The sequence below is a fragment of the Callorhinus ursinus genome, unplaced genomic scaffold, assembly GCF_003265705.2.
Source record: "Callorhinus ursinus isolate GAN/ISIS: 27379988/994484 unplaced genomic scaffold, GSC_fseal_2.0 scaffold10, whole genome shotgun sequence".
Classification (NCBI taxonomy): Eukaryota; Metazoa; Chordata; class Mammalia; order Carnivora; family Otariidae; genus Callorhinus; species Callorhinus ursinus.
This window is the reverse complement of record NW_027397072.1, coordinates 14,166,317-14,176,987: the sequence shown is the minus strand read 5'-3', so window position 1 is coordinate 14,176,987 and position 10,671 is coordinate 14,166,317. Positions and strand designations below refer to the sequence as shown.

The window sequence follows — 10,671 nt, the reverse complement described above, 5'->3', positions numbered from 1 at the left end:
GGTTCCCCTATTTTGCGGATAAAGACTTCATGAACTTTGTGACTTTGGAGACATTGCTATGTTCCTTCACTTACCCACCGGGCTTCTCACTGTCTCAAGTTCTCAGACCACAAAACTGGAGCCCAGAAGCTGTTCTTCTGCTTTGATACCCAGTCTGTCTGTGCAAAGCCTGGCTGGGAGAAAGGGACGTCACCTTGGAGCCCAGGAGCACAGCCCCCGAGGTGCATGCTGGGGCATCCCCCAGTAGCCCATTCACCTTGGAGTCCAGGAGCACAGCCCCCGAGGTGCATGCTGGGGCATCCCCCGGTAGTAACCCATTCGCTCTGCGCTTGCCTTTTTGCAGTCCGGGACCATGTCGGCAGGATTGCCTGCTGGCCCAGAAATAAAAGTTTTCTGAATGGATTCCTTGTTTCGCAGCAAGCGGGCCTCCCTAGCAGCCCAAACATCTGTCCATGACCTTCACAGTGAGCCTGAGTTGCGGGGTAACCTAGAGAAGCTGGGTTTGGAAGCAACGACTGGATGTCTGGCGGCTAGGGAGGCTTGCCTGCAGCTTTGCCACAAAGAAGTTGGGCAGGGCATTCCCCAAGTGGGGGAAATAGCATCTGCCTCCAGCTTCTCCTTCCACAGTTGCGCTGCTCTCCGACTACTGAGTCCTTGGCATTGGGACGCTTGCCTCAGGCTCGGGGAATGGAAACTGCCATTCCCTCCTGGTATTTAAAATCCACACATACACACACGCACGCACGCACACACACACACACACACACACACTCGCACAACAAGGCCCTAGCATTTCTCTGACACCTTTTGCTCCTTTCAAGTAGAGCCCTTCATAATGGCACCTCCTGGTCCCTCCGGCCCCCTAGGGGCCTACTTTGGCACCTCCAGTCTGGCTCACCCACCTCAAAAGGAGGTGGGCAGGGGGGCACCAGAGTAGGATGGACTGAAAGGGCCTCTATCACGAGAACCACAGACCCCAGGGAAGTGACTGGAGCATCGTATTTGGTTTCATATACTATTTAACCCAGCTAGAATTTTTGAATAGGTCCTTCCCAAACACGAAAACTGAAAGATCAAAAGGGGGAAGCATTCGTACGTTCTTAAATCAGCTACAAACAGAGAAAGAAATCTGTCCCTCCCCCTTTCCCGGAATGAGTTATTTTTAGTGTTAATCACAGATATTTCCGGTGTTCAGAACTGCCCTGAGCAATCAGTCCTTCCTCCCATAGGATCATCATGCTCTAGTTTTACTTTCGGGTTCTTTGTGTGAAGGAGGGTAGCACAGGAGAGAGGCCCCGGGGGAAGCCCTTTACTAGCCATGGGCCCCAGGTCACTTGCTTGACCTCTGTGAGCCTCATTGCCTCATCTGTAAAATGGAGATAATGGCAACTACCTCACAGCCTTGCTGGAAGTGCTAGGAAGTGGCAGGCACAGGGTAAAGCGGTCTGTTAGTGGCAGGTATTCACTGAAGTGAACATTTGAGAAACAACAGAATGCTGGGGGACTGATCAGTATTTCAGAATGATGTCTTTTGCGCTGGCTTTTCCAGAACTTTCCAAAACTAGGCCCATCGTTCCCTTCCCACTACTCCCGGCCCCTCCTTCACTCTACTCTTCAGTTCCTCTAAGAATGCTCTTCCCAGGGGGAAAGACGAACCATGAGAAACAAACTGAGGGTTCTAGAGGGGAGGTGGCTGGGGGATGGGTTAGCCTGGGGATGGGTTAGCCTGGTGATGGGTATTAAAGAGGGCACGTTCTGCATGGAGCGCTGGGTGTTATGCACAAACAATGAATCATGGAACACTACACCAAAAACTGATGATGTAATGTATGGTGATTAACATAATAAAATAAAATTTAAAAAAAAAAAGAATGCTCTGCCCTCCCTCCCCTCCCACCCCTGCAGCCTCCGCTCTTACGTTCTGTAACCCTTCAACCCCTCCATCCACGCTTCTACTCTCCAGAGAGTATGCCTCCATCCCCAAAGTTCCTGCAGACTCACTGTCTACACCAGAGTCTTTCTCCTCAATCCCAGAATCTTACTCCTCTACCACTAGATATAAACTCCCAAAGAGGGGCTCCTGGGTGGCTCAGTTGGTTAAGCGTCTGCCTTCAGCTCAGGTCATGATCCCAGGATCCTGGGATCGAGTCCTGCATTGGGCTGTTGTTTCTAGAGAAAGAGGGAGAGATATAGAGACAGAGAGAGACCACAAAGAGTGGGAGGGGAAGAGAGGGAGGGGGAGAGGGGAGGGGCACGGAGGACTCCAAGCTGAGCCCCATTTGGGGCTCGATCTCAGGACCCTGAGAACATGACCTGAGCCGAAACCCAGAGTCCCACGTTTAACCAACTGAGCCACCCAGGTGCCCCATTGGCCTGGTGCTTTCACTGGGACCTGGAGAAATAACCACCCAAATTAGCCCAGGAGTGAGAGGGGCTTCACTCAGGCTGAGTGGGCTTCCCCACAGCTTGAAGGATGTTCTAACCCTCAGCGTCCAACCCCTGCTTTCCTGTCGGTTCTCTGCTCCCTGCACCTCCAGACTGACTCTGTGCTTCAGCCAAACCAGCCCACATCGGACTTCCCAAATCCTGGGGCATTCACAGGCCTCCCTGGCTTTGCACATGATGATGCTTGTTAGTATCCTCAAACTGAAGTTACTTAAATGTCTGCTAATTAGAAGTGCAGTAAAAATAGTGATGGGAGGCTCCTGGGGATGCAAATTCTTGAATTATGAAGGGGAATAAAATTCTGTTCAAGGGTTTAGGATTTCATCACCCTACCCGACCTGCAGATGTTGATTGTTTCCTGTGTGCACACTGATTAGACTTAAAAATTCAGAAAGGTTGCATGCAAAACCCACCAAGAAGAAATGTACCATAGAGCACATTTTGTTGTTCTGTCTTTATGAGGGTGCCTTTGGGGGCAGGCTTCGGGGCATGACTAATATCCTCAGGAGACTGAAGAGTTTAGCCCAAAAGAACCCGACGAGGAGTTTAAGAATTTGAATTCTGAGGCTAGCTCTGTCATTTACTAACAGTTGTGCTATTTCGTCATGATGAGCCTTAATCTCCTCATCTGTAAAATGGACGTAACAGTCCCTATTCAACTTCATATGTAATGAGGTATACATAAGAATTAAGCAGGATAATGTGAGTAAAGTGCTTTGTAATCAGGAAAGCAACACGAAGACACGCCTGGAGTGGTAGTAAGGGCCTAGTGGGCAGCATGACGGCCGCTGCTAGGTGGCACTATTTTAGATAAGCTTTCACCTCTGCGTGCCTCAGCTTCCCAGTCTGTAAAATGGGGATCACTTTAGTCCTTATAGGGTTGTTCAAGTAGCGATCTCTCACCTCAGAGCCATTAAAATAGCTATTTCATGTACTTAGAACATTGCCTGGGGGCACCTGGGTGGCTCAGTCAGTTAAGTGTCTGACTTTAGCTCTGGTCATGACCTCGGGATCCTGGGATCAAGCCCCGCAGTGGGGAGTCGGCTTTTCCCTCTCCCTTTGCCCCTCCCTGCCACTCATTCTGTCTCTGTTTCTCTCTCTCAAATAAATACACAAAATCTTTCTAAAAATTTTTTAAAAACCAGTGCCTTACCACGAGTAAGCACACAGCAAATATTAGTTGTTGTTGTTATTATCATTATAATTGCCATTTTCAGTTTTGTTATTTCGTGTCTCAAAGAAACTGAAGGAAAAGAGTGTGTAAGCTTTAGTCCCTGAGAATAGGTATTTCTTGAAATCTAGTTTACCATACCTCTGGAGGCATACAAATGCCCCAACGTTGTGACGAAAGCCCCACACTTTTCTCACGTTCCGTTTTATAAGAGAGAAGGATCACGCTCTGCATCGTGTAGGGGGAGACTAGAAAGGGTATCACAGTTGAAACTCTGCCCGGATCTATATAAATCCTAATAAGTTTGTTTGGACCATGCAAATGCGAATGTAAGCCTTTTCAAACGAGAGCATGGGCTGGTGGGAAAGGCCGGAATGCAGACTTTCCTGTTGTTTGTTTGCGTCATTCCTGGCAGATGGTGCTTAGAATTGCCACAAGAATGAGTCAAGCAGAGCTGGTGGAACCCTCGGCTAGGCACCAATTACGTGACCTTGGGCACGGTGACTCGACCTCTCTGTCCCTGTTTCTTTATTTGCAAAGTGAGTTAATAATAGCCATGTGCTATTGTTAGCTGTCAAGTCCGAAGGAGAAAAAGTATGTAGAGACCTTGGCCCTGGGCCTGACGCCTCAGATGATGAATCCACAACTGTTGTTGGCTATGCTGGGAACGGCCCATGGGAGTGTTTCTTACAGCTTCCCCGACCTCAGCCCTGCCCTCCTCCCCTCTTCACTTGATGGAGAAAAATGGAAGTCAACAGAGTTCATTTGCAGAAGAACTTAGGGGGAGAATCTGCTAAGGGAAGGAGGGTCAGTGGTTTCCAAACCCAAGAGACAAATAATCGTCTTTTTTCCCCACTTCCTCAGAAGTTCTTTGCTTCCTTCTCACAGTTTAAGGGCCTTTCTGGAACCAAAATATTAAGATCAAGTCTTTCCAGTTACTCTAAGAGGCATCATTTTGGCTTCAATATGTCATTTTTTGAGGTAGACCCCTCTCAGATCGCCAGAGAAGGACAAGAGGAGAGTGCCGAACTCCAGCCGCCTCCAAGCCAGCCTGGGGTCAAGGCCCAGCCCTTTCTGGAGTCTGGAGTGTGTCTAGGAAGCAAATGACTCCTCAGAGTAGGCACGTACTAAGCTACTGTAACAGGACCCTAAAGGCAACAACACCCGAACTCACTTGCATATGCATCTTCTTTTGCTGCTTTTTTTTTTTTTTTTTTTTGATATCCTGAAGTAAAGGTCATTCCGTCTACTTGTCAATTTGCAAAGGATCTCCCCTACCCCTGCTATGGCCTCTCTCCCAATTAGCTCATGTGGCAGATACAAGAAGAACAAAGAAACCTCAGCCTGGTGTGAATTGTGGAACACTTTATTGAACACAAATGAACAGAAGTCAGGTTTCCTCGGTGGTTCATCCTAGGTGCCAGCAAGGAAGTGAAAGGAATTTTTGAGGAAATGTTGGGGGAAGAGGCAGAAGTTCAAAGGGAAATAATTTAGAGGACAAGAGGAATGACAGTCTCATCAGAAATGCTTCTGATGGTTGAAAGAAATAAGGGAAGAGATGGGAAGCAAAGACACAGTCGAGAACCAGGGGAGCAAGCCTTTGCGGAGAAAGCTCTCCACTGCCCAGCCCACAGTGTCCTGGGGTGAGCTAGAAGGAAAGGCTGCGTGACTCAGAGAAGGGCCCAAGCTTTGGACTTAGAGCTGAGCTCTCCAGCTAACTAGTCAACCATGTGCCACTGGCTAATCGTGGGGCTTTGCGCTGTTGAGCTAGCCCAAATCTTAGTTTCCTCATCCTCAAGATGGGACCAATATTACCCAGCTCCTGGCATTGTGAGGAGGATTACTGAAATAATAAATATAAAAATCTGACCACCACATAGTAGACACACACAAATTGCAGTTCCCTGTCCAAGCACCAGAAATAACTTCTTCTGATTTATGCGCCTTGCCTCGGCCAGCTACTTCTAAATGCTCCCTAGAGGATTCAGGGACCTGCTCCACCTATCCTCCCCCAGGGGAGGCATCTTCACTGGGGATTGCTGCCGGAGTCAAATGCTGATGCAAAGCTGCCTCTCCTGGACAGGGCTGCAGCTGCAGAGCCAGCCGGGGGCAGACTGCCGCCATGCTGAGCTCATGTCTGTCTGACAGGACCCAGAGCCAGAGGCCCCCTCCCACAAAGCTGTCACCTTCTCCTCATTTTCCAAATGCCTCCCCTCCCGTGGACACCTTAGGGGTCCTGAGGGCCAGCCCAGCTAGCAGGTGAGTCTGGGGTTTTCCAGGTTTTTGGAGAGTGAGGACAAGCAACTCCTCTAAGTCATCCATAGCATCCGGTCCCCAAGGGCAACCAAAATTACCCAAGCTATTTATAAACCCTTTTTAATGCTTGAGCTTGAAAAAAATCAAAGCCAAGAGCATCTGGGTCCCAATCTTTTAAAAATGGCAAGGAAAAAATAAATAAATAAATAAAAATGGCAAGGAAAATAGCAATTAATCTAAAACCTGACCAAAGCTAGACATCCCCTTCCTCACATTACTATCTTCTCTGATCCTCCCCCCCAACACATGAAACCACACACACATCCACACAAATACACATACAGATACATGTGCACAAACGTACTCTCTCACATGAATATCTATACATGCACAGGGCAGAGTCCCTTGAAGAAAATCTTGATACTGTCCAACACTTTCTAGTTTCTTCTGTAAAGCACCAGAAACAAATATATGAGTTGATGAAGGTTTGTATTCATAGAATGACATTTTAGCAACTCTGCCCCACCACAACTCATCACTCTTGATGACAATATATACTAATTCCTCAGTTGTAAGAACACTAATCAGAAATAAAGTTAGATTCCTTCTTTGCACTATAGATGAAAATAAAATGCAGGTGTATTAAAGATACATACGGGGCACCTCGGGCTCAATCAGTTGAGCATCCGACTCTTGATCTCATCCAGGGTCTTGATCTCAGGGTTGTGGGTTCAAGCCCTGTGTTGGGTTCACACTGAGCATGGAGCCTACTTAGAAAAAATAGCGCATAACATTTATTTTAAAAAAAGATACATATACAAATAATTATGAAAATATTTGAAAAAAATCAGAATGTTTGGATAGCTTCGGGACTGGGAAAAATTAAGCAAAAGGAAAAAACACATAAGCCAATAAAGGGGAGAGATTTGATCGTCTAAAAATGCAAGGCTTCCTAGAGCAAAAAATACCATAATCAAAATCATAAATATATGATACCATAAACAAGGACTATCAAAAATGATAGATCGGGGAGGGATGGGGTGGCTGGGTGATAGACATTGGGTAGGGTATGTGCTATGGTGAGCACTGTGAATTGTGCAAGACTGTTGAATCACAGATCTGTACTTCTGAAACAAATAATGCAATATATGTTAAAAAAAAAAGAAAAAAGAAGAAGATAGCAGGAGGGGAAGAATGAAGGGGAGTAAGTCGGAGGGGGAGACATATCATGAGAGACGATGGACTCTGAAAAACAAACTGAGGGTTCTAGAGGGGAGGAGGGTGGGGGGATGGGTTAGCCTGGTGATGGGTATTAAAGAGGGCACGTTCTGCGTGGAGCACTGGGTGTTATGCACAATGAATCATGGAACACTAGTATGGTGATTAACATAACAATAAAAATTTAAAAAAATGATAGATCGGGAGGAAACATTTTCAATGTGCATAATATACAAAGAACTCTCCCAAATTAACAAAAAGACAAGTAACACAATAGAAAAATAAAAAAGAACATAAACAGGCAAGTTACAGCAGAGGAACCAAAATGGACAAAAGTCCCATAAAGTAAAAACAAAAAAAGATGCACCATCTCAAATAATAGATGGGGAAATTAAAATTAACACAACAGTGACCTAACCATTTTTTAATCCATTAAATATTGGTCATATCCAGTAGGACAGCTGGTTCGGTTGCATAATATTAGAGGGACTGTAAATAACTGTAAACTTTTATAAAAGTCATCTAATAGTCTTTATTTAAATTTAAGTGCATACACTCTCATCCAAGAATCCCATTTCCGGGAAATTTCCAGGCTACTTAAAATATCTGTGGATAAATCTAGTTGTCTGCGATGTTTGTTACAGCATTTTTTTGTAACAAAAAACTGAAACAACCTAAATATTATTCAAAAGATGACTCATTAAACAAATATTGCAACACCTGTGCCTTTGCACATGGAACCTCTGATACCCACTTCGCTCTACACATGTGTGCCTCAGAGCTAGCCTGCCCTTCTCATTCCTCCTCTGTAAAATCAAGGTAAAAATGATACTTCCATCACAGATTTATCTGTGTTACATTGGAAGGACTTTTATCATGTATTGCTAAGTAAAAAAAAAAAGCAATTTGCAGAATTAAAGGCATTTTTAAATGTATGTATGTCTATATTTATTTGTATATGTGTGTATCCACAAAGGGAAAAAGTGGAGAAGTTATACATGAAACTGTAACACATCTACTGCTTTTGTTAATGTGTCATTACAAAGAAGAAAAGGCACCAATAGGAAAAGAAATGACTGGGAACCTTAACAGACTATTTATTGAAAAAATAATGCAAATGGTTAATAACCACTGGGAGAAAAATGCAGCCTTAAAAAAAAAAACACTCCTTAATTCAAAGATTTTGTGAATCACCTTAATTCAAAGCCCCATTTTCAATGCCTTGTGCCATTCACATTGGCCAAGCTGAGAGTGTGCATCCCCCACCCTGAGTCAGAGCACCGTGCTCGGGAGCCTGTGTTTGTGTATAGGTGCATGTAGGGTGATGGGGTAGAGAGGGAGAGAGGATGTGTGGGGAAGAACTAATACCTCTGCGCGGTGGGTTCTAGAGACAGACCTGAATTGGGGTTAGTCCCAACCCTTTCGCTCATGTATAGAATTAAAATAGTCTCTTATACTTTTTGAACCAATCACTTCATTTGAGAAATGAGCAAGTGAAGGGATTCAATGAGGTTATTTTCATACCAGCACGGGCACATAGAGTGCCTGTCCCCAGCCCTGCTTCGGGCCCACCCTGTGGGGCTGAGTCCTCCCCCACTTCTTCCTCCTTCCTAACTGCTCATCCCCCAGCACCCAGCGTGCAGCCTCCTGTCCCCTGCATCAAGAGAAGAGGCACTCCCCTTCACTTCACTGTATCTCAACGTAGCCTGTCTGCCTGGGCTTCGCTATTTACCATGATGCTAATTCCTTCTGCGTCTATGTGATTTGGGTTCCTGCAAAAGAAAAGGCATGTTTATAGTCAAACACACACAAGCACTCGAAGTGCGCACACACACACACACACAAGCACACAAACAAAATAAAACCAGAAATGCTCTAGCCCTTTACTCGATACAAAACTTTCTAAATAAGAATCCAGAAGTCACGCTGGATGCTATACAAAATATGGGATGAGTTAGCCACAGAAAGGGAGCTCCCACCACTGAAATAGAGATTAATTGTGACAATTTTACATTCTTGACACAGTGCATTGCAAATCATTGACCCTTTAAAATACCTGGGACCGGCAGAGAAGGGTCAAGTAAAGGGTCTCTTTGCTAGGGGCTCATCTCCTGAGCAACCGTGGGAAAACTGGAAGCAAAATACCTGCTTGTCTGGCTGTTAAGTGTTCTGGTGGCTCCAACAAGTCCAGTGGGAATTCCCTCACAACTTTGCAGACAACAAAGTCACTATGCTTACTATATTAAAAAAAAAAACAAAACAAAACAAAAAAAACACCTATGTGCCGGTGTTCCGTGAGCTAGTCCAGGTCTTTAAAGCTCTCCTGCCCGCCCCCTCTTGTCCAGGGGCTGGGATGGGTCGGGGTCCCCGGGGCAGAGCTCAGGTGCTCTGGGGCCGAGGCTCCCTCCCGCCGTTGAGGAGATCTGTGAGCTCTCCGATGTACTTGATGGTGTACTTCAGCGTCTGGATCTTGGTGAGCGGCTGGCCTCTCTGGCTGTACATAGGGGGCAAGTAATTCCGGAGGGTGTGCAGGGCATCGGCCAAGGTCCTCATCCGGAGCTTCTCCCTCTCGCTGGCCTTCCGTCTCCGCTGCACAGACATCCTGACTTTGGCACCCTTCTGGGCCTTGGGGCCCCCCGCACCCTGCAGATAGGCAGGCTGGAAGGCTAACATATTGTAGTCCACCTCCACCAGGCCACCGGTCCCACGGCCACCGCAACCCCCACTGCCCCCACTGGTGGCACCTCCGTGCCCACAGGGCAGCCCAGCCACAGCCGGTCTAGGAGAAGAAGAAGAGGACTCCAGCGACGGAGCCGGAGACAGGCTCTGGGTGGGGGAGGCCTGGTTCAACTCAAAGGGCCCTGCCCTGTTGTTCCAGTCCCAGGAGGACAGCAGGCCGGGGCTGTCGGAGGGGCCCAAGCCCTCTTCGAGGCCGAGGAAGGTCTCACGCAGGTTGTCCATGCCGGGGGGGGGGGCGGCGGACAGCTGCAGAGAGAACAGCTCCCTGGCAAGTGAGAAAGAAAGTTCTGCCGCCAGCCCAGGGCAGAGCTCCGTTTTATGATGGTGGGGGAGAAGTGATGAAGTGGGAAAGAGGGCCGGGGAGGGGGAGTTCAAAGGAGACCCCAAGGACCAAGATGGAAAATGAACTCTTCAGGTGTCACTTTCTCCTCATTGATAATTAGCATCTTCCAGCTAAAATGTCTTTAAACAAAAAGGCCTCCGAGAGAAGAAAAAAGGAATTAACTTGTTGTAACTAAACCAATTAAGGCCGCCTAACTAGACTTAGCATTGTCCTGTGGAACTCATTAATGAGGGAGCCAAAGAAAACAAACCTGGGGCAATTTGCAGCAAGGAGGTGGTGGCCCAGGGACCTGGTGGTGAGTAGCAGGGTGCCCCAGAGGGCCTCCCTCCCCAGCAAGACCTACATAGTTCAGAGCAGATGGGGTGTACTGGTAGAGAGGCCGCAGGGCCTGGGGACAGGTAACCCGTCGGGGCTTGGATTCCCCAGCGTGGCAAATGCAGACCATAGTAGCTCTTCCTTCATAGGGCTCTGGGCGGGGAGAGAACCCAGCAGATACACT

At 47.1% G+C, this 10,671-nt stretch overlaps 1 protein-coding gene across 1 annotated transcript; it reads right to left on the bottom strand.

Moving 5' to 3' along the window:
* Window positions 1-9,469: 9,469 nt before the first annotated feature.
* MSGN1 (mesogenin 1) lies at window positions 9,470-10,051 on the bottom strand. Its single transcript, XM_025868619.1, has one exon. The coding sequence runs from the start codon at window positions 10,049-10,051 to the stop codon at window positions 9,470-9,472; it is 582 nt and encodes a 193-aa protein (XP_025724404.1).
* Window positions 10,052-10,671: the final 620 nt, after the last annotated feature.

Bases quoted from the DNA above. Each gene is read 5' to 3' on its own strand.
- MSGN1 (XM_025868619.1), bottom strand. From the start codon at position 10,051: ATGGACAACCTGCGTGAGACCTTCCTCGGCCTCGAAGAGGGCTTGGGC.